Source organism: Mustelus asterias, unplaced genomic scaffold (genome assembly GCF_964213995.1).
Source record: "Mustelus asterias unplaced genomic scaffold, sMusAst1.hap1.1 HAP1_SCAFFOLD_1730, whole genome shotgun sequence".
Lineage (NCBI taxonomy): Eukaryota > Metazoa > Chordata > Chondrichthyes > Carcharhiniformes > Triakidae > Mustelus > Mustelus asterias.
Window position 1 is genome coordinate 6,153 of NW_027591675.1, and position 23,911 is coordinate 30,063.

General features: G+C 57.3%; 1 protein-coding gene across 3 annotated transcripts; it reads left to right on the top strand.

The window, feature by feature from the left end:
• Positions 1–87: 87 nt before the first annotated feature.
• drap1 (DR1-associated protein 1 (negative cofactor 2 alpha)) lies at positions 88–23,911 on the top strand. Of its 3 annotated transcripts, none has more exons than XR_013496630.1 (7): positions 88–176; positions 5,136–5,229; positions 14,918–15,037; positions 17,945–18,041; positions 19,078–19,157; positions 22,186–22,941; positions 23,046–23,911. XR_013496630.1 is itself a non-coding variant. In XM_078206701.1 (6 exons), exons 1-6 carry the CDS (start codon positions 122–124, stop codon positions 22,325–22,327), a joined length of 588 nt encoding a protein of 195 aa, XP_078062827.1. In that variant the 5' UTR covers positions 88–121; the 3' UTR covers positions 22,328–23,911. The 3 variants fall into 3 exon arrangements, 1 of the variants encoding a protein (XP_078062827.1); XR_013496631.1 differs by having other exon boundaries at positions 22,186–22,440; positions 22,481–23,911; XM_078206701.1 differs by having other exon boundaries at positions 22,186–23,911.

Below are 23,911 nucleotides of genomic sequence, written 5' to 3' on the forward strand. Positions count from 1 at the left end.
CCCCCCACTGAGGTGATGAGTGGGAGTTACAGACCGGGATGTAGCCGAGGCTGATTCTGTCGCCAGTCGGGTTTTGATTGTATTTTCTGTTTGATTCACACAGGCCAGGATCAAGAAAATCATGCAGACTGATGAAGAAATCGGAAAAGTGGCAGCTGCCGTTCCCGTGATAATCTGTATCCTCCGACCTGGATTCCCCAACAGCAGAAAATGCTGGAAAATCTCAGCGGGCCTGACAGCATCTGTGGGGAGAGAACATGGCCAACGTTTCGAGTCTGGATGACCTTCCGTCAGAGCCCTGTTTCCTCCGGGTGCTCCGGTTTCCTCCCACAGTCTGAAAGACGTGCTGGTTAGGGTGCATTGGCCGTGCTAAATTCTTGAAGTTTATCTATTAGTCACAAGTAGGTGGGGGGGAGGGAGGAGCAGGGCAGGAAGCCGGGGAGGGATGGTGGGACTAACTGAATAGCTGTTTCACAAAGATTTTCTTAATTTTAAAGTTTATTTATAAAGTTTGTTTATTGGTGTCACTAGTAGGCTAATGTTAACATTTTGCAATGAAGTTACTGTTCACGGTGGCACAGTGGGTTAGCACTGCTGCCTCACAGCGCCAGGGACCCAGGTTCGATTCCCGGCTTGGGGATCACTGTCTGTGTGGAGTTTGCACATTCTCCCCCGTGTCTGCATGGGTTTCCTCCGGGTGCTCCGGTTTCCTCCCACAGTCCGAAAGATGTGCTGGTTAGGGTGCTAAATTCTCCCTCAGTGTTACCCGAACTGGAGTGTGGCGACTGGGGGGATTTTCACAGTAGCTTCATTGCAGTGTTAATGTAAGCCGACTTGACACTGAGGGAGAATTTAGCACGGCCAATGCACCCTAACCCGCACGTCTTTCGGGCTGTGGGAGGAAACCGGAGCACCCGGAGGAAACCCACGCAGACACAGGTGATTCATGTTGGTAGGACAAATTTGAATGCGGATTACAGGGTCAAAGGTAGGGTTCTGTGGAGGAACAGAGAGATCTTGGGGTTCATATCCGCAGGTCTCTGAAGGTTGCCCCTCAAGTGGATAGAGCCGTGAAGAAGGCCTATAGTGTGTTAGCATTTATTAACAGGGGGTTTGAGTTTAAGAGCCGTGGGGTTATGCTGCAACTGTACAGGACCTTGGTGAGACCACATTTGGAATATTGTGTGCAGTTCTGGTCACCTCACTATAAGAAGGATGTGGAAGCATTGGAGAGAGTGCAGAGGAGATTTACCAGGATGCTGCCTGGTTTGGAGGGTAGGTCTTATGAGGAAAAGTTGAGGAAGCTAGGGCTGTTCTCTCTGGAGCGGAGGAGGCTGAGGGGAGACTTAATAGAGGTTTATAAAATGATGAAGGGGATAGATAGAGTGAACGTTCAAAGACTATTTCCTCGGGTGGATGTAGCTGTTACTAGGGGGCAGAACTATAAGGTTCGTGGTGGAAGATATAGGAGGGATGTACGAGGTAGGTTCTTTACGCAGAGTGGTTGGGGTGTGGAATGGACTGCCTGCAGTGATGGTGGAGTCAGACACTTTAGGAACTTTCAAGCGGTTATTGGATAGGCACATGGAGCACACCAGGATGATAGGGAGTGGGATAGCTTGATCTTGGTTTCAGATAAAGCTCGGCACAACACCGTGGGCCGAAGGGCCTGTTCTGTGCTGTACTGTTCTATGTTCTATGTTCACCCGGAGGAAACCCACGCAGACACGATGAGAATGTGCAAACTCCACACAGACAGTGACCCAAGCCGGGAATTGAACCCAGGTCCCTGGCGCTGTGAGGCAGCAGTGCTAACCCACTGTGGGCGGCACGGCACAGTGGGTTAGCACTGCTGCCTCACAGCGCCCAGGGGCCTGGGTTCGATTCCCGGCCTCGGGTCACTGTCTGCGTGGAGTCTGCACATTCTCCCCGTGTCTGCGTGGGTTTCCTCCGGGTGCTCCGGTTTCCTCCCACAGTCCGAAAGACGTGCTGGTTAGGGTGCATTGACCCGAACAGGCGCCGGAGTGTGGGCGACTAGGGGAATTTCACAGTAACTTCATTGCAGTGTTAATGTAAGCCTTCCTTGTGACTAATGAATAAACTTTACTTTACCCGTCAGAGCTCTGACGAAGGGTCATCCGGACTGGAAACGTTGGCTCCATTCTCTCTCCACGGATGCTGTCCAGACCCGCTGTGATTTTCCAGCATTCTCTGTTTTTGTTTCAGATTCCAGCATCCGCCGCACTTTGCTCAAATCCCCGAGTCCAAGACACTGGCGTGTGGACCAAGGCTATAGATTAGTGCCAGGCCCTTCAGGAGGGAGGTGAAGATACACTCACGTTTGGAGCTCGTAGAATTGTTCCAGGGCAGGCAGAGGCCATTTGGCCCATTGTGTATGCGCCTGGCTCTCCCAGTGAGCAACTTGCCTCCTGCCACACCCCCCACTTTCCCCCCCCCCCCCCCCCCCCCCCCCCCCCGCCCGCCCCGGTAACCCAGCTCGTCCTTCCTCTCCAGATGATCCGATTCCCTCCTGAGAGCCTCGATTGAGCCTCCCTCCTCCATACTCTGAGGCAGCACCTTCCAGACCCGGGCCGCTCGCTGGGTGAAAAGGTTTTCTCCTTGTGCCTCCATGGCACAGCGGGCTAGCACTGCTGCCTCACAGCGCCCAGGGACCCCGGTTCGATTCCCGGCTCGGGTTTGTGCGGAGTCCACAAGACACAGGAGCAGAATGAGGCCACTCGGCCCATCGAGTCTGCTCCGCCATTCAATCCTGGCTGATATTTTTCTCATATCCATTCTCCTGCCTTTTCCCCCAAATCCCTGATCCCCTGCACATTCTCCCCACCCCTGCCCGTGTCTGCGTGGGGTTTCCTCCGGGTGCTCCGGTTTCCTCCCACAGTCCGAAAGACGTGCTGGTTCGGGTGCTAAATTCTCCCTCAGTGTAACCCGAACAGGAGTGTGGCGACGAGGGGATTTTCACAGTGACTTCATTGCGGTGTTAATGTAAGCCTACTCCTGACACGAATAAATAAACCTGAAAGCCTTCTTTATCCCAGTTAACCTTCGATCCGGGCCCCCGGTTCCCGATCCTGCTGCCAGTGGGAACGGTTTCCCCTCCATCTGCCCTCTCCAGATCTTCATAGAATCCCTACAGTGCAGAAGGAGGCCATTTGGCCCATCGGGTCTGCACCGACCACAATCCCACCCAGACCCTATCCCCATAATCCTAGCTGGTCCCCCTGACACTAATGGGCAATTTAGCACGGCCAATCCACCTAACCTGCACATCTTTGGACTGTGGGAGGAAACCGGAGCACCCGGAGGAAACCCACGCAGACACGAGGAGAATGTGCAGACTCCGCACAGACAGTGACCCGAGGCCGGAATCGAACCCAGGTCCCTGGCGCTGTGAGGCAGCAGTGCTAACCCACTGTGTCGCCCTAATCCCTCCTTGAATTTTGGCCCTCAAGAGTCCAGCTATTTGGGTAAATCGTCACTGCAGTCCTTCCAAGACAGATATCCATTTCTGTGATATTCAGCACTGACCCTCCCACAGTGCGGCACTCCCTCAGCACTGACCCTCCGACAGTGCGGCGCTCCCTCAACACTGACCCTCTGACAGTGTGGCGCTCCCTCAGCACTGACCCTCCCACAGGGCGGCGCTCCCTCAGCACTGACCTTCCGACAGTGCGGCGCTCCCTCAACACTGACCCTCTGACAGTGTGGCGCTCCCTCAGCACTGACCCTCCCACAGTGCGGCGCTCCCTCAGCACTGACCCTCCGACAGTGCGGCGCTCCCTCAGCACTGACCCTCCGACAGTGTGGCGCTCCCTCAGCACTGACCCTCCCACAGGGCGGCGCTCCCTCAGCACTGACCCTCCGACAATGCGGCGCCCCCTCAGCACTGACCCTCCGACAGTGCGGCGCTCCCTCAGCACTGACCCTCCCACAGTGCGGCGCTCCCTCAGCACTGACCCTCCCACAGTGCGGGCGCTCCCTCAGCACTGACCCTCCCACAGGGCGGCGCTCCCTCAGCACTGACCCTCCCACAGGGCGGCGCTCCCTCAGCACTGACCCTCCCACAGTGCGGCGCTCCCTCAGCACTGACCCTCCGACAATGCGGCGTTCCCTCAGCACTGACCCTCCCACACTGCGGCGCTCCCTCAGCACTGACCCTCCCACAGTGCGGCACTCCCTCAGCACTGACCCTCCGACAGTGCGGCACTCCCTCAGCACTGACCCTCCGACAGTGCGGCGCTCCGTCAGCACTGACCCTCCCACAGTGCGGCGCTCCCTCAGCACTGACCCCCCGACAATGCAGCGCTCCCTCAGCACTGACCCTCCCACAGTGCGGCGCTCCCTCAGCACTGACCCTCCCACAGTGCGGCGCTCCCTCAGCACTGACCCTCCCACAGTGCGGCGCTCCCTCAGCACTGACCCTCCCACAGTGCAGCGCTCCCTCAGCACTGACCCTCCCACAGTGCGGCGCTCCCTCAGCACTGACCCTCCCACAGTGCGGCGCTCCCTCAGCACTGACCCTCCCACAGTGCAGCGCTCCCTCAGCACTGACCCTCCCACAGTGCGGCGCTCCCTCAGCACTGACCCTCCCACAGTGCGGCACTCCCTCAGCACTGACCCTCCCACAGTGCGGCACTCGCTCAGCACTGACCCTCCCACAGTGCGACGCTCCCTCAGCACTGACCCCCCGACAGTGCGGCACTCCCTCAGCACTGACCCTCCCACAGTGCGACGCTCCCTCAGCACTGACCCCCCGACCGTGCGGCGCACCCTCAGCACTGACCCTCCCACAGTGCGACGCTCCCTCAGCACTGACCCCCCGACAGTGCGGCACTCCCTCAGCACTGACCCTCCCTCAGCGCTGGCACTGGGGACTGTCCGAGGGTCTTCGCGAAGGAGCTGCCCACTGACTCATTCCCCTGTTGGGCGGAGTGGCGCAAGGTCAGTGCTGATTTTCATTGGCGCTGTGCAATTCTGACAGTGCGTTCCACAGGGTGTGTGTGTGTGTGTGTGTGTGTGGGGGGGGATTGGTTGGGGGAGGGGTGGTGGGGAGAATCGGTGGGACTAGCATCGTGCGTGAGAAACCAAAGCAATTCCTTAACCCGTTTTCCGGTCAGCCCGGGCGTTGGAACTCTTCTTGGATTCCCTGCTGACCAAGGCCTGCCATGTGACCCAATCACGGAATGCCAAGACTATGACAACGTCCCACTTGTAAGGAAACTGCCTCCACTCGTTAATTTCCGCAGCCCTCCCATCGGTACGATGGGTTTGGGGTGTCTCGCCCAACCCTCCCCAGGGTACCTCGATTGGGCCATGTTCCCCACCAGTGCTGGGCACGCTTGGCGGGAGGGTCCTGGAGTGTTTGACCTCTGTGCTAATCTAGTTGCTGCGTCATCTGTGAGGACACCGGCCCTGCCCTGGGAGTGTTTGATGGGGGACAGTGTAGAGGAAGCTTTACTCTGTATCTAACCCCGTGCTGTGCCTGTCCTGGGAGTGTTTGATGGGGACAGTGTAGAGGAAGCTTTACTCTGTATCTAACCCCGTGCTGTACCTGTCCTGGGAGTGTTTGATGGGGACAGTGCAGAGGAAGCTTTACTCTGTATCTAACCCCGTGCTGTACCTGTCCTAGGAGTGTTTGATGGGGGACAGTGTAGAGGGAGCTTTACTCAGTATCTAACCCCGTGCTGTACCTGTCCTGGGAGTGTTTGATGGGGGACAGTGTAGAGGGAGCTTTACTCTGTATCTAACCCCGTGCTGTACCTGTCCTGGGAGTGTTTGATGGGGGACAGTGTAGAGGGAGCTTTACTCTGTATCTAACCCCGTGCTGTACCTGTCCTAGGAGTGTTTGATGGGGGACAGTGTAGAGGGAGCTTTACTCAGTATCTAACCCCGTGCTGTACCTGTCCTGGGAGTGTTTGATGGGGACAGTGCAGAGGAAGCTTTACTCTGTATCTAACCCCGTGCTGTACCTGTCCTAGGAGTGTTTGATGGGGGACAGTGTAGAGGGAGCTTTACTCAGTATCTAACCCCGTGCTGTACCTGTCCTGGGAGTGTTTGATGGGGGACAGTGTAGAGGAAGCTTTACTCTGTATCTAACCCCGTGCTGTACCTGTCCTGGGAGGAATAGAGTGGCTAGAGTGAATGTTGGACCCTTGGAGGACGAGAGGGGGGAGTTAATAGTGGGAAATGAGGATATGGCTGAGTCTTTAAATAAGTTTTTTGTGTCGGTCTTCACGGTGGAGGACACAAATAGTTTGCCAAATATTAACGATAGAGGGTTGGCAGCAGGAGAAATACTTAATACAATTAATGTTACCAGAGAGGCAGTGCTGGGTAGACTAATGGGACTGAAGGTGGACAAGTCCCCGGGTCCGGATGGAATGCATCCCAGGGTATTGAAAGAAATGTCAGAGGTAATAGTGGATGCGTTAGTGATTATTTATCAAAACTCGTTGCATTCTGGGGTAGTGCCGGTTGATTGGAAAACGGCTAATGTTACGCCGCTGTTTAAAAAAGGAAGGAGACAAAAGGCGGGTAACTATAGGCCGGTCAGCTTAACATCTGTAGTAGGGAAAATGCTGGAATCCATTATTAAAGAGGAGATAGCAGGGCATCTGGATAGAAATAGTTCGATCAATCAGACGCAGCATGGATTCATGAGGGGGAAGTCGTGCTTGACGAACATGTTGGATTTTTATGAAGATGTGACTAGGGCGGTTGATGGAGGAGAACCGGTGGATGCGGTGTTTTTGGATTGCCAAAAGGCGTTTGATAAGGTGCCCCATAAAAGGCTGCTGAAGAAGATTAGGGCACACGGAGTTGGGGGTAGTGTGTTAAAGTGGATTGGGGACTGGCTATCCGACAGGAAGCAAAGAGTCGGAATAAATGGGTGTTTTTCCGGTTGGAGGAAGGTAACTAGTGGCGTGCCGCAGGGATCGGTACTCGGGCCGCAACTGTTTACCATTTATAGAGATGATCTGGAGGAGGGGACGGAGTGTAGGGTAACTGAAGTTTGCAGACGACACAAAGATAAGTGGAAAAGTGAATCGTGTGGAGGACGGAGAAGATCTGCAGAGAGATTTGGACAGGCTGAGTGAGTGGGCGAGGATATGGCAAATGGAGTATAACGTTGATAAATGCGAGGTTATACACTTTGGAGGAAATAATAACAAATGGGATTACTATCTCAATGGAAACAAATCATGCTACCGTGCAAAGGGACCTGGGGGTCCTTGTGCATGAGACGCAAAAGCCCAGTCTGCAGGTACAACAGGTGATCAAGAAGGCAAATGGGATGTTGGCCTATATCGCGAGGGGGATAGAATATAAAAGCAGGGATGTCTTGATGCATCTGTACAGGGCATTGGTGAGGCCGCAGCTGGAATACTGTGTGCAGTATTGGTCCCCTTATATGAGGAGGGATATATTGGCATTGGAGGGAGTGCAGAGAAGGTTCACCAGGTTGATACCGGAGATGAGGGGTTTGGATTATGAGGAGAGGCTGAGGAGATTGGGTTTGTACTCGTTGGAGTTTAGAAGGATGAGGGGGGATCTTATGGAGACTTATAAGATAATGCGGGGGCTGGATAGGGTGGAGGCGGAGAGATTCTTTCCACTGAGTAAGGAAGTTAAAACTAGAGGACACAGCCTCAAAATAAAGGGGGGTCGGTTTAAGACAGAGTTGAGGAGGAACTTCTTCTCCCAGAGGGTGGTGAATCTCTGGAATTCTCTGCCCACTGAGGTGGTGGAGGCTACCTCGCTGAATATGTTTAAAGCGCGGATGGATGGATTCCTGATCGGTAAGGGAATTAAGGGTTATGGGGATCAGGCGGGTAAGTGGTACTGATCCACGTCAGATCAGCCATGATCTTATTGAATGGCGGGGCAGGCTCGAGGGGCTAGATGGCCTACTCCTGCTCCTATTTCTTATGTTCTTATGTTTGATGGGGGGCAGTGTAGAGGGAGCTTTACTCTGTATCTAACCCCGTGCTGTACCTGTCCTGGGAGTGTTTGATGGGGGGCAGTGTAGAGGGAGCTTTACTCTGTATCTAACCCCGTGCTGTACCTGTCCTGGGAGTGTTTGATGGGGGGCAGTGTAGAGGGAGCTTTACTCTGTATCTAACCCCGTGCTGTACCTGTCCTGGGAGTGTTTGATGGGGGGCAGTGTAGAGGGAGCTTTACTCTGTATCTAACCCCGTGCTGTACCTGTCCTGGGAGTGTTTGATGGGGGGCAGTGTAGAGGGAGCTTTACTCTGTATCTAACCCCGTGCTGTACCTGTCCTGGGAGTGTTTGATGGGGACAGTGTCGAGGGAGCTTTACTCTGTATCGATCCCCGTGCTGTAACTGTCCTGGAGTGTTTGATGGGGACAGTGTAGAGGGAGCTTTACTCTGGATCTAACCCCGTGCTGTACCTGTCCTGGGAGTGTTTGATGGGGGACAGTGTAGAGGGAGCTTTACTCTGTATCTAACCCCGTGCTGTACCTGTCCTGGGAGTGTTTGATGGGGACAGTGTGGAGGGAGCTTTACTCTGTATCTAACCCCATCCTGTACCTGTCCTGGGAGTGTTTGATAGGGGACAGTGTAGAGGGAGCTTTACTCTGTATCTAACCCCGTGCTGTGCCTGTCCTGGGAGTGTTTGATGGGGACAGTGTAGAGGGAGCTTTACTCTGTATCTAACCCTGTGCTGTACCTGTCCTGGGCGTGTTTGATGGGGACAGTGTAGAGGGAGCTTTACTCTGTATCTAACCCTGTTCTGTACCTGTCCTGGGAGTGTTGATGGGGACAGTGTGGAGGGTGTTGATGGTGGGCAGTGTGGAGGGTGTCGATGGGGACAGTGTGGAGGGTGTCGATGGGGACAGTGTGGAGGGTGTCGATGGGGACAGTGTGGAGGGTGTCGATGGGGACAGTGTGGAGGGTGTCGATGGGGACAGTGTGGAGGGTGTCGATGGGGACAGTGTGGAGGGTGTCGATGGGGGACAGTGTGGAGGGTGTCGATGGGGGACAGTGTGGAGGGTGTCGATGGGGGACAGTGTGGAGGGTGTCGATGGGGACAGTGTGGAGGGTGTCGATGGGGGACAGTGTGGAGGGTGTCGATGGGGACAGTGTGGAGGGTGTCGATGGGGGACAGTGTGGAGGGTGTCGATGGGGACAGTGTCGATGGGGGCAGTGTGGAGGGTGTCGATGGAGACAGTGTGGAGGGTGTCGATGGGGACAGTGTGGATGGTGTCGATGGGGACAGTGTGGATGGTGTCGATGGGGACAGTGTGGAGGGTGTCGATGGGGGACAGTGTGGAGGGTGTCGATGGGGACAGTGTGGATGGTGTCGATGGGGACAGTGTGGAGGGTGTCGATGGGGACAGTGTGGAGGGTGTCGATGGGGGCAGTGTGGAGGGTGTCGATGGGGACAGTGTGGAGGGTGTCGATGGGGACAGTGTGGAGGGTGTCGATGGGGACAGTGTGGAGGGTGTCGATGGGGACAGTGTGGAGGGTGTCGATGGGGACAGTGTGGAGGGTGTCGATGGGGACAGTGTGGAGGGTGTCGATGGGGACAGTGTGGAGGGTGTCGATGGGGGCAGTGTGGAGGGTGTCGATGGGGACAGTGTGGAGGGTGTCGATGGGGGCAGTGTGGAGGGTGTCGATGGGGACAGTGTGGAGGGTGTCGATGGGGGCAGTGTGGAGGGTGTCGATGGGGACAGTGTGGAGGGTGTCGATGGGGGCAGTGTAGAGGGTGTCGATGGGGGCAGTGTGGAGGGTGTCGATGGGGACAGTGTGGAGGGTGTCGATGGGGGCAGTGTGGAGGGTGTCGATGGGGACAGTGTGGAGGGTGTCGATGGGGACAGTGTAGAGGGTGTCGATGGGGACAGTGTGGAGGGTGTCGATGGGGACAGTGTGGAGGGTGTCGATGGGGACAGTGTGGAGGGTGTCGATGGGGACAGTGTGGAGGGTGTCGATGGGGACAGTGTGGAGGGTGTCGATGGGGACAGTGTGGAGGGTGTCGATGGGGACAGTGTGGAGGGTGTCGATGGGGACAGTGTGGAGGGTGTCGATGGGGACAGTGTGGAGGGTGTCGATGGGGACAGTGTCGATGGGGGCAGTGTGGAGGGTGTCGATGGGGACAGCGTGGAGGGTGTCGATGGGGGCAGCGTGGAGGGTGTCGATGGGGACAGCGTGGAGGGTGTCGATGGGGACAGCGTGGAGGGTGTCGATGGGGACAGCGTGGAGGGTGTCGATGGGGACAGCGTGGAGGGTGTCGATGGGGACAGTGTGGAGGGTGTCGATGGGGACAGTGTGGAGGGTGTCGATGGGGACAGTGTGGAGGGTGTCGATGGGGACAGTGTGGAGGGTGTCGATGGGGACAGCGTGGAGGGTGTCGATGGGGACAGCGTGGAGGGTGTCGATGGGGACAGTGTGGAGGGTGTCGATGGGGACAGTGTGGAGGGTGTCGATGGGGACAGTGTGGAGGGTGTCGATGGGGACAGTGTCGATGGGGGCAGTGTGGAGGGTGTCGATGGGGACAGTGTAGAGGGAGCTTTACTCTGTATCTAACCCCGTGCTGTGCCTGTCCTGGGAGTGTTTGATAGGGGACAGTGTAGAGGGAGCTTTACTCTGTATCTAACCCTGTTCTGTACCTGTCCTGGGAGTGTTGATGGGGACAGTGTGGAGGGTGTTGATGGTGGGCAGTGTGGAGGGTGTCGATGGGGACAGTGTGGAGGGTGTCGATGGGGACAGTGTGGAGGGTGTCGATGGGGACAGTGTGGAGGGTGTCGATGGGGACAGTGTGGAGGGTGTCGATGGGGGACAGTGTGGAGGGTGTCGATGGGGGACAGTGTGGAGGGTGTCGATGGGGGACAGTGTGGAGGGTGTCGATGGGGACAGTGTGGAGGGTGTCGATGGGGACAGTGTGGAGGGTGTCGATGGGGGACAGTGTGGAGGGTGTCGATGGGGACAGTGTGGAGGGTGTCGATGGGGACAGTGTGGAGGGTGTCGATGGGGACAGTGTGGAGGGTGTCGATGGGGACAGTGTGGAGGGTGTCGATGGGGACAGTGTGGAGGGTGTCGATGGGGGACAGTGTGGAGGGTGTCGATGGGGACAGTGTGGAGGGTGTCGATGGGGGACAGTGTGGAGGGTGTCGATGGGGACAGTGTGGAGGGTGTCGATGGGGGACAGTGTGGAGGGTGTCGATGGGGACAGTGTCGATGGGGGCAGTGTGGAGGGTGTCGATGGAGACAGTGTGGAGGGTGTCGATGGGGACAGTGTGGATGGTGTCGATGGGGACAGTGTGGATGGTGTCGATGGGGACAGTGTGGAGGGTGTCGATGGGGACAGTGTGGAGGGTGTCGATGGGGACAGTGTGGAGGGTGTCGATGGGGACAGTGTGGAGGGTGTCGATGGGGACAGTGTGGAGGGTGTCGATGGGGACAGTGTGGAGGGTGTCGATGGGGGCAGTGTGGAGGGTGTCGATGGGGACAGTGTGGAGGGTGTCGATGGGGACAGTGTGGAGGGTGTCGATGGGGACAGTGTGGAGGGTGTCGATGGGGACAGTGTGGAGGGTGTCGATGGGGACAGTGTGGAGGGTGTCGATGGGGACAGTGTGGAGGGTGTCGATGGGGACAGTGTGGAGGGTGTCGATGGGGACAGTGTCGATGGGGGCAGTGTGGAGGGTGTCGATGGGGACAGCGTGGAGGGTGTCGATGGGGGCAGCGTGGAGGGTGTCGATGGGGACAGCGTGGAGGGTGTCGATGGGGACAGCGTGGAGGGTGTCGATGGGGACAGCGTGGAGGGTGTCGATGGGGACAGTGTGGAGGGTGTCGATGGGGACAGTGTGGAGGGTGTCGATGGGGACAGTGTGGAGGGTGTCGATGGGGACAGTGTGGAGGGTGTCGATGGGGACAGTGTCGATGGGGGCAGTGTGGAGGGTGTCGATGGGGACAGTGTGGAGGGTGTCGATGGGGGCAGTGTGGAGGGTGTCGATGGGGACAGTGTAGAGGGTGTCGATGGGGACAGTGTGGAGGGTGTCGATGGGGGCAGTGTGGAGGGTGTCGATGGGGACAGTGTGGAGGGTGTCGATGGGGACAGTGTGGAGGGTGTCGATGGGGGCAGTGTGGAGGGTGTCGATGGGGACAGTGTGGAGGGTGTCGATGGGGACAGTGTGGAGGGTGTCGATGGGGACAGTGTGGAGGGTGTCGATGGGGACAGTGTGGAGGGTGTCGATGGGGGCAGTGTGGAGGGTGTCGATGGGGACAGTGTGGAGGGTGTCGATGGGGGCAGTGTGGAGGGTGTCGATGGGGGCAGCGTGGAGGGTGTCGATGGGGACAGTGTGGATGGTGTCGATGGGGACAGCGTGGAGGGTGTCGATGGGGACAGCGTGGAGGGTGTCGATGGGGACAGTGTGGAGGGTGTCGATGGGGACAGTGTGGAGGGTGTCGATGGGGACAGTGTGGAGGGTGTCGATGGGGACAGTGTGGAGGGTGTCGATGGGGACAGTGTGGAGCGTGTCGATGGGGACAGTGTGGAGGGTGTCGATGGGGACAGTGTGGAGGGTGTCGATGGGGGCAGTGTGGAGGGTGTCGATGGGGACAGTGTGGAGGGTGTCGATGGGGACAGTGTGGAGGGTGTCGATGGGGACAGCGTGGAGGGTGTCGATGGGGACAGCGTGGAGGGTGTCGATGGGGACAGTGTGGAGGGTGTCGATGGGGACAGTGTGGAGGGTGTCGATGGGGACAGTGTGGAGGGTGTCGATGGGGACAGTGTGGAGGGTGTCGATGGGGACAGTGTCGATGGGGGCAGTGTGGAGGGTGTCGATGGGGACAGTGTAGAGGGTGTCGATGGGGACAGTGTGGATGGTGTCGATGGGGACAGTGTGGAGGGTGTCGATGGGGACAGTGTGGATGGTGTCGATGGGGACAGTGTGGATGGTGTCGATGGGGACAGTGTGGAGGGTGTCGATGGGGACAGTGTGGAGGGTGTCGATGGGGACAGTGTGGAGGGTGTCGATGGGGACAGTGTGGAGGGTGTCGATGGGGACAGTGTGGAGGGTGTCGATGGGGACAGTGTGGAGGGTGTCGATGGGGACAGTGTGGAGGGTGTCGATGGGGACAGTGTGGAGGGTGTCGATGGGGACAGTGTGGAGGGTGTCGATGGGGACAGTGTGGAGGGTGTCGATGGGGACAGTGTGGAGGGTGTCGATGGGGACAGTGTGGAGGGTGTCGATGGGGGCAGTGTGGAGGGTGTCGATGGGGACAGTGTGGAGGGTGTCGATGGGGACAGTGTGGAGGGTGTCGATGGGGACAGTGTGGAGGGTGTCGATGGGGACAGTGTGGAGGGTGTCGATGGGGACAGTGTGGAGGGTGTCGATGGGGACAGTGTGGAGGGTGTCGATGGGGGCAGTGTGGAGGGTGTCGATGGGGGCAGCGTGGAGGGTGTCGATGGGGACAGTGTGGATGGTGTCGATGGGGACAGCGTGGAGGGTGTCGATGGGGACAGCGTGGAGGGTGTCGATGGGGACAGTGTGGAGGGTGTCGATGGGGACAGTGTGGAGGGTGTCGATGGGGACAGTGTGGAGGGTGTCGATGGGGACAGTGTGGAGGGTGTCGATGGGGACAGTGTGGAGGGTGTCGATGGGGACAGTGTGGAGGGTGTCGATGGGGACAGTGTGGAGGGTGTCGATGGGGGCAGTGTGGAGGGTGTCGATGGGGACAGTGTGGAGGGTGTCGATGGGGGACAGTGTGGAGGGTGTCGATGGGGGCAGCGTGGAGGGTGTCGATGGGGACAGTGTGGAGGGTGTCGATGGGGACAGTGTGGAGGGTGTCGATGGGGACAGTGTGGAGGGTGTCGATGGGGACAGTGTGGAGGGTGTCGATGGGGACAGTGTGGAGGGTGTCGATGGGGACAGTGTGGAGGGTGTCGATGGGGACAGGGTGGAGGGTGTCGATGGGGACAGTGTCGATGGGGGCAGTGTGGAGGGTGTCGATGGGGACAGCGTGGAGGGTGTCGATGGGGACAGTGTGGAGGGTGTCGATGGGGGCAGTGTGGAGGGTGTCGATGGGGACAGTGTAGAGGGTGTCGATGGGGGCAGTGTGGAGGGTGTCGATGGGGACAGTGTGGAGGGTGTCGATGGGGACAGCGTGGAGGGTGTCGATGGGGACAGTGTGGAGGGTGTCGATGGGGGCAGTGTGGAGGGTGTCGATGGGGACAGTGTAGAGGGTGTCGATGGGGACAGTGTGGAGGGTGTCGATGGGGGCAGCGTGGAGGGTGTCGATGGGGGCAGCGTGGAGGGTGTCGATGGGGACAGCGTGGAGGGTGTCGATGGGGACAGCGTGGATGGTGTCGATGGGGACAGCGTGGAGGGTGTCGATGGGGACAGCGTGGAGGGTGTCGATGGGGACAGTGTGGAGGGTGTCGATGGGGACAGTGTGGAGGGTGTCGATGGGGACAGTGTGGAGGGTGTCGATGGGGACAGTGTGGAGGGTGTCGATGGGGACAGTGTGGAGGGTGTCGATGGGGACAGTGTGGATGGTGTTGATGGGGACAGTGTGGAGGGTGTCGATGGGGACAGTGTGGAGGGTGTCGATGGGGACAGTGTGGAGGGTGTCGATGGGGACAGTGTGGAGCGTGTCGATGGGGACAGTGTGGAGGGTGTCGATGGGGACAGTGTGGAGGGTGTCGATGGGGACAGTGTGGAGGGTGTCGATGGGGACAGTGTGGAGGGTGTCGATGGGGGCAGTGTGGAGCGTGTCGATGGGGACAGTGTGGAGGGTGTCGATGGGGGCAGTGTGGAGGGTGTCGATGGGGGCAGTGTGGAGGGTGTCGATGGGGGCAGTGTGGAGGGTGTCGATGGGGGCAGTGTAGCGGGTGTCGATGGGACGGGGGAGTTAATGTTCTGCTTCATTTGCCTCCAGGAAGCAATGCATTGAGCTTGAGCAGCAGTTTGATTTCCTGAAGGACCTGGTGGCCTCCGTGCCGGATATGCAGGCGGATAACGAGGATAACCACATGGAAGGGGACAAGGCCCCTCGCAGGTCGGTACCGAGAATCAGCCAGAAACCTCCTCTTGGTTTGATGGACATCGTCCCAATCCCCAGACACAGGGTCCATCGCTGGCCCCTTCTTTAGTCCTGATGGACTTTCATCGGTGACTTGGCCAGCCTGTCCCTAATTGCTCCCTTGGAGAAGGTGGTGGGTGGGCCGCCATCTTGAACCCGCGCAGCCCCCTTGTGTGGTGTAGGTACACCCACAGTGCTGTTAGGGAGGGAGTTCCAGGATTGTGATTGGACATCAGTGAGTCCCCGTGTGTGGTGCAGGTACACCCACAGTGCTGTTAGGGAGGGAGTTCCAGGATTCTGATTGGACAGCAGTCAGTCCCTGTGTGTGGTGTAGGTACACCCACAGTGCTGTTAGGGAGGGAGTTACAGGATTCTGATTGGACATCAGTCAGTCCCCGTCTGTGGTGTAGGTACACCCACAGTGCTGTTAGGGAGGGAGTTCCAGGATTCTGATTGGACATCAGTCAGTCCCCGTGTGTGGTGTAGGTACAACCATAGCGCTGTTAGGGAGGGAGTTCCAGGATTGTGATTGGACATCAGTCAGTCCCCGTGTGTGGTGTAGGTCCACCCACAGTGCTGTTAGGGAGGGAGTTCCAGGATTTTGACCCCAGCCACAGTGAAGGAACGGCCGATATATTTCCAAGTCGGGATGGTGAGGGGCTCGGAGGGGGAGCTTGCAGGTGGTGGTGTTCCCCATGTGTCTTAAGATAGAATCCCTACAGTGCAGAAGGAGACTATTCGGTCCATGGATCCTGCACTGGCAACAATCTCTATCTCCGTAACCCCACGCATTTACCCCTGCTAATCCCCCTGACACTAAGGGGCAATTTAGCATGGCCAATCCACCTAACCCGCATATCTTTGGAGGAAACCCATACAGACACGGGGAGAACTTGCAAACTCCACACCCAGAATCACCCTGGGGCCAGAATTGAACCGGTCTCCCTGGCGCTGTGAGGCAGCAGTGCTAACCCACTGTACCATCGTGCTGCCCTTGTCCTTCTAGGTGGTAGAGGTGGCGGGTTTGGAAGGTGCTGTTGAAGGAGCCTTGGCGAGTCGCTGCAGTGCATCTTGTAGACGGTACACACTGCTGCCACTGTGCGTCGGTGGTGGAGGGAGTGAGTGTTTGTGGTTAGCGTGTCGATCGAGCGGGGCTGCTTTGTCCTGGATGGTGTCGAGCTTCTCGAGTGTTGTTGGGAGCTGCACTCATCCAGGCAAGTGGAGAGTGTTCCATCACACTCCTGACTTGTGTCCTTGTAGATGGTGGACAGGCTTTTGGATGGGGGGTGGGAGGAGGTGGTCGGGAGGTGAGCTACTCTCCGCAGGATTCCCAGTGGACAGGCTTTGGGGGGAGTCAGGAGGTGAGTTACTCTCCGCAGGATTCCCAGTGGACAGGCTTTGGGGGGAGTCAGGAGGTGAGCTACTCTCCGCAGGATTCCCAGCCTCTGATCTGCTCTGGTAGCCACAGTATTTATCTGGCTGGGTCCCAGTTCAGTTTCTGGTCGTAGAAAGTAGAAGCAGGAGTAGCCAGCCTGTTCCGCCATTCATTTTGATCGTGGCTGATCATCGAATTCAATATCCTGATTCCCCCCCCCATATCCCTCGATCCCTTTAGCCCCGAGAGCGATATCTAATTTCTTCCTGAAATCACACAACGTTTTGGCGTCAACTACTTTCTGTGGGAGTGAATTCCACCGCTCTCTGGGTGAAGAAATTTCTCCTCACCTCAGTCCTAAAAGGTTTACCCCCTTATCCTCAAACTATGACCCCTAGTTCTGAACTCCGACCCCCCCCCCCCCTGCCCCCTCACCACCATCGGGAACATTCTGAGTCAATAGTAACCCCCCCCAGGATGTTGATAGTGGGGGGATTCAGTGATGGCAATGCCAGTGAATGTCAGGGTGAAATGCTTTGAACTGATCTAAGCGGAGGCCGGATCTGAAGCCTGTCTCCTTTCCTGCCCTGGCTGGATGATGATGCAAGACTGTTCTCTTCCTGTGGGGGAGCACTTCAGCGGTCACGGGCATTCAGCCTCTGATCTTCGGGTAAGCGTTCTCCAAGGCGGCCTTCACGACACACGACAGCGCAGAGTCGCTGAGCAGAGACTGATAGCCAGGTTCCGCACACATGAGGACGGCCTCAACCGGGATCTTGGGTTCATGTCACACTTTCGGTAACCTCCACGACTTGCCTGGGCTTGCAAAGTCTCACTGGCTGTCCCGGCTGGAGACAATACACATCTCTTTAACCTGTGCTTAACCCTCCCTCCACTCGCATTGTCTGTACCTTTAAGACTTGATTAGCTGTAAAGACTCGCATTCCAACCATTATTTTGTAAATTGAGTTGGTGTCTGTATATGCCCTGCTTGTGAACACAACTCTTCACTCACCTGATGAAGGAGCAGCGCTCCGAAAGCTCGTGCTACCAAATAAGCCTGTTGGACTTTAACCTGGTGTTGAGAGACTTCTTACTGGCTGGGTGATTGCAGACAGAGAATGAGGGCCAGTCTGGGCGCCTGTAGCAGCACAGGTGGCACAGTGGGTTAGCACTGCTGCCTCACAGCGCCAGGGTCACGGGTTCAGTTCCGGCCTCAAGTCACTGTCTGTGTGGAGTCTGCCCGTTCTCCTCGTGTCTGCGTGGGTTTCCTCCGGGTGCTCCGGTTTCCTCCCACAGTCCGAAAGATGTGCAGGTTAGGTTTGATTGGCCATGCTAAAATTGACCCGAGTGTCAGGGGGATTAGCAGGGTAAATGTGTGGGGTTACAGGAAGAGGGCCTGGGTGGGATTGTAGTCGGTGCAGACTCGATGGGCCGAATGGCCTCCTTCTGCACTGCAGAGATTCTGCAGAAGGACAATTAAACCCAATTTCCTTTCATTCCAAAAGGGGGCGAAAGCCGGGGTCCGGACGGAGAAACACAAACGGAGGGGCCGGAGCCAAAGCAAAGGACAAGAAACAGTCCAGCACTGAATCGGAACAGGAGGTAAGTGTCAAACCCCCACCCCCCCCCCCCCAACCGACTCCCCCCCCCCCCCCCCCCCGACACTGGAGAGTATCTGATCAGAATGACCTGTCTGCGTCATCTGGGCGGTGGCACAGTGGGTTAGCACTGCTGCCTCACAGCGCCAGGGACCCGGGTTCGATTCCCGGCTCGGGTCACTGTCTGTGTGGAGTCTGCACGTTCTCCCCCCGGTGTCTGCGTGGGTTTCCTCCGGGTGCTCCGGTTTCCTCCCACAGTGCGAAAGACTCGCTGGTTAGGGTGCTAAATTCTCCCTCAGTCTCCAAAGATGTGCAGGTTAGGTGGATTGGCCATGCTGAATTCTCCCTCAGTGTAACCCCGAACAGGCGCCGGAGTGTGGCGGCCAGGGGATTTTCACAGTAACTTCATTGCGGTGTTAATGTAAGCCTAACTTGTGACTAATAAATAAACTTTAAACGGTGTGTGCATAACCTACAGAGGATTGTCAGTGTAGCCCAGTCCCATCACGCAAACCAGCCTCCCATCCATTGACTCTGTCTACACTTCCCGCTGCCTCGGGGAAAAGCAGTCGGCATAATCAAGGACCCCCCACGCACCCCGGACATTCTCTCTTCCACCTTCTTCCGTCGGGAAAAAGATACAAAAGTCTGAGGTCACGTACCGACCGACTCAAGAACAGCTTCTTCCCTGCTGCTGTCAGACTTTCGAATGGACCGACCTCGCACTAAGCTGATCTTTCTCTGCACCCTAGCTGTGACTGTAACACTACATTCTGCACCCTCTCCTTTCCTTCTCTATGAACGGTATGCTTTGTCTGTATAGCGCGCAAGAAACAATACTTTTCACTGTATCCCAGTACATGTGACAATAATAAATCAAATCAAAAAATAATAGAACGTGGGCAGCGATGCCTTGCTTAGTCAAATTGCCCATTAGCCACAGCCCCCCTCCCGCACCAGCACACGTGCTGACAGTGGAATATCACATTAGAATGGAATGCCGACCGGAATACCCACCTCTGCTCCTTCCTCCCCACCAGGACGAATCCGAGGACAGCGAAACGGATGAGGAGGAGGTGTCTCGGTCCAGCACGGACAAACCCGGAGACCAAATTCAGAGGTGAGCGTCCCCACGGCTTCTGGGAATCCCCCTTTCATCTCCCCACCCTTCCCGGTTAAGACCAGGACTTGAGAGAAAGATCGATAGGTTGAGTTGTCGGCGAGTATGTTTCGGGCAGAGGAGTACTGTGTGGGAACGTGTGAGGGTGTCCACTCTGGCAGGGAGGACAGAAAAACAGACGGTTATTCCAATGGGGAGAGACCGCAGAATGCCGCGGTGCAGAGGGATCTGGGCGTCCTTGTACACAAATCCCAAATTGTCAGCCCGCAGGTACAGCAGGGGATTAGGAGAGCAAATGGAATGTTGTCCTTTAGCGTCCTTTACAGTCCAATCCATTATTCCCAGGGGGAATGGAGTAAGAAAGTCTGGAAGTCTTGCTACAACTGTACGGTAAGAAGTCTCACAACACCAGGTTAAAGTCCAACAGGTTTATTTTGGAATCACGAGCTTTCGGAGCGCTGCTCCTTCATCAGGTGCATGTACAGGGCATTGGGGAGGCGATGGCCTAGTGATATTATCGCCAGACTATTAATCCAGAAACTCAGCTAATGTTTTTGGGGGACCCGGGTTCGAATCCCCACCACGGCAGATGGTGGAATTTGAATTCAATCTGGAATTAAGAATCTACTGATGACCCATTGTCGGAAAAACCCATCTGGTTCCCTTTAGGGAAGGAAATCTGCCGTCCTTACCCCGGTCTGGCCTACATGTGACTCCAGAGCCACAGCAATGTGGTTGTCTCTCAACTGCCCTCCAAGGGGCAACTAGGGATGGGCAATAAATGCTGGGCCCAGCCAGCGACGCCCATGTCCCACGAATGATGGTGAGACTGTATCGGGAGTACGGGTGTACAGTTTTCATCCCGTTACTTAAGGAGGGGTAGATTCCCATCGGAGGCAGTTCCGAGAAGGTTCGCCGGGCTGAATCTTGGGGTAAAGGGGGTTGGATTTACAACGAGAGGTTTGGACAGGTTGGGGCATTTACCCATTGAATGAGAGAGGATCTTATTGAAACCTATCCGATTCAGAGAGGGGCTTTGACAGGGTTGACGCTGAGGGGATGTTTCCCCCCTGTCGAGGGGAGCGGAATCTCGAACGAGGGGGGGGGGGGGGGGGCGGCCACAGATCCAGAATAAGGGGTCCCCCATTGAAGACGGAGATGAGGAGGGGGGTGTCGAGGGTTATGGAATAGGAGAGGGGGAAGAATGTGGGACTCGCTCCCACGGGGAGTGGGGGAGAATGTGGGACTCGCTCCCACGGGGGAGTAGGGGAGAATGTGGGACTCACTCCCACGGGGAGTGGGGGAGAATGTGGGACTCGCTCCCACGGGGGAGTGGGGGAGAATGTGGGACTCGCTGCTACAGGGAGTGGGGGAGAATGTGGGACTCACTCCCATGGGGGAGTGGGGGAGAATGTGGGACTCGCTGCTACAGGGAGTAGGGGAGAATGTGGGACTCACTCCCACGGGGAAGTGGGGGAGAATGTGGGACTCACTCCCACGGGGAAGTGGGGGAGAATGTGGGACTCACTCCCACGGGGAGTGGGGGAGAGTGTGGGACTCACTCCCACGGGGAAGTGGGGGAGAATGTGGGACTCACTCCCACGGGGAAGTGGGGGAGAATGTGGGACTCACTCCCACGGGGAGTGGGGGAGAATGTGGGACTCGCTGCTACAGGGAGTAGGGGAGAATGTGGGACTCACTCCCACGGGGAAGTGGGGGAGAATGTGGGACTCACTCCCACGGGGAAGTGGGGGAGAATGTGGGACTCACTCCCACGGGGAGTGGGGGAGAGTGTGGGACTCACTCCCACGGGGAGTGGGGGAGAATGTGGGACTCACTCCCACGGGGGAGTGGGGGAGAATGTGGGACTCACTCCCATGGGGGAGTGGGGGAGAATGTGGGTCTCGTTCCCACGGGGAGTGGGGGAGAATGTGGGACTCGCTCCCACGGGGGAGTGGGGAGAATGTGGGACTCGCTCCCACGGGGAGTGGGGGAGAATGTGGGACTCACTCCCACGGGGAGTGGGGAGAATGTGGGACTCGCTCCCACAGGGAGTGGGGAGAATGTGGGACTCGCTCCCACAGGGAGTGGGGGAGAATGTGGGACTCGCTCCCACGGGGGAGTGGGGGAGAATGTGGGACTCACTCCCACGGGGAGTGGGGGAGAATGTGGGACTCGCTCCCACGGGGAGTGGGGGAGAATGTGGGACTCGCTCCCACAGGGAGTGGGGAGAATGTGGGACTCGCTCCCACGGGGAGTGGGGGAGAATGTGGGACTCGCTCCCACGGGGGAGTGGGGGAGAATGTGGGACTCACTCCCACGGGGAGTGGGGAGAATGTGGGACTCGCTCCCACGGGGAGTGGGGGAGAATGTGGGACTCGCTCCCACGGGGAGTGGGGAGAATGTGGGACTCGCTGCGACAGGGAGTAGGGGAGAATGTGGGACTCGCTCCCACGGGGGGAGTGGGGGAGAATGTGGGACTCGCTCCCACGGGGGAGTGGGGGAGAATGTGGGACTCGCTCCCACGGGGGAGTGGGGGAGAATGTGGGACTCGCTCCCACGGGGGAGTGGGGGAGAATGTGGGACTCGCTGCGACAGGGAGTAGGGGAGAATGTGGGACTCACTCCCATGGGGGAGTGGGGAGAATGTGGGTCTCGTTCCCACGGGGCGAGTGGGGGAGAATGTGGGACTCGCTCCCACGGGGAGTGGGGGAGAATGTGGGACTCGCTCCCACTGGGAGTGGGGGAGAATGTGGGACTCACTCCCACGGGGGAGTGGGGGAGAATGTCGGGGGGGGGGGCAGCTGGATAAACACACGAGGGCGAGGAATGGAAGGAGATGTTGATGGGGGTGAGATGAAGAGGGGGGGGGGGGGGGCAGGCTTGCGAGGAGCCGGCGTGGAGGACGATGGGCCTGAATCGGTGCTGGAAGACTTGCTGGTTGTCGTTGTGTGGGCGCGAGCTGTTTTGCAAGGACCCGAACGTTTTAACACTGGGCCCTCCCTCTCTGTCACCCCTGTCTCCCGCAGCCCTCAGTCAGTCTTCAGCAGCCCTCTGCCCACGCTGCCCATGCCCACATGTTCGCCAGCGATGAGCAACCTGCCCATGCCAGCGGCCGCCCCCATGGTCTGCAGTCAGGACGGCGAGGAAGACGAGGACTACGATTCTTAGCGTTGTGTTTTTCTCACTTTCTCTTGGGTGATGTGGCGAAGCTGGAGTGGGGGGGGTTTTATTCCATTTGTGTGCGTGCGTGCGTGTGATTGCGTGTGCGTGCGTGTGATTGCGTGTGCGTGCGTGTGATTGCGTGTGTGTGCATGTGCGCAGACTTGTGCCTGTTCTCTTCCGAGATTTATTTTTTCACATCAGGTCATCTGGAGAGTTTTTTTTTCCCGTTCCCTCGGGCCGTTTTATTAATGACTGTGCCCCAGTTGCAGTTCTTAAAATCATTTTTATTCCTTCGCTGTGTCCCACGGCGTGCAGGGATCTCCCCTCTCCCCCACCACTCCCTCCGCAATCCCCCCTTTTCCCCCACCCCCCCCCCAAACAAAATGAAAGCAGACTTGAGTGGGGTGGCACAGTGGTTAGGACTGCTGCCTCACGGCACCAGGGACCCGGGTTCGATTCCCGGCTCGGGTCACTGTCTGTGTGGAGTCTGCACGTTCTCCCCGTGTCAGCGTGGGTTTCCTCCGGGTGCTCCGGTTTTCTCCCACAATCTGAAAGGTGTGCAGGTTAGGTGGATTGGCCATGCTAAATTGCCCCTTAGTGTCCAAAGATGTGCAGGTTAGGTGGATTGGCCATGCTAAATTGCCCCTTAGTGTCCAAAGATGTGCAGGTTCGGTGGATGGGCCGTGCTAAATTGCCCCTTAGTGTCCAAAGATGTGCAGGTTAGGTGGATTGGCCATGCTAAATTGCCCCATAGTGTCCAAAGATGTGCAGGTTAGGTGGATTGGCCATGCTAAATTGCCCCTTAGTGTCCAAAGATGTGCAGGTTAGGTGGATGGGCCGTGCTAAATTGCCCCTTAGTGTCCAAAGATGTGCAGGTTAGGGGGGATTGGCCATGCTAAATTGCCCTTTAGTGTCTAAGGATGTGCAGGTTAGGGGGATTGGCCATGATAAATTGCCCCTTAGTGTCCAAAGATGTGCAGGTTAGCTGGATTGGCCATGGTAAGTTGTCCCTGTGTCCCAGGATGCCCAGGTTAGGGGGATTAGCGGGGTAAATGTGTGGCGTTACGGGGGGATAGGGTCTGGGTGGGATTGTGGTCGGTGCAGGCTCGATGGGCCGAATGGCCGCCTCCTGCACTGTCGGGATTCTCTGATGAAAAGCTGTGTGTGAGATGGGTCTTGCACTGGCGCTGCAGTCACTGGCATCTCCGGCCTAACTTTTAATTTTTTAATTTTAGGTAAAATAAAACGTAACCCAAAAAAAAAAATCCAAAATTTTTTTGTTTTTTAAAAAAAAAAAGAAACAAGTCTCCACTCCCTCAGTCACCCAGAAGTTTCTGTTGCTTTACCAGCGGAGGGAACTGTTTCGGTCTCTCAAGTGGAATCGTGGTGTATGTCAAAATCTGTGTGTATAATTTAGAATTGTGCCATTTGCCCCCCCCCCCCCCTTAGTTTTTTGTGAACCCCCTCTGCGCTATCCCTCTTGCGCTGTGGGCAAGACGCACAGCCTTGTTGACGTGGGAGAATGTATTTTGGTAGCAGTGGTCGGAGGAACATGTCCATTTTACTCTGAATAAAGGCATTTTAGGGGAG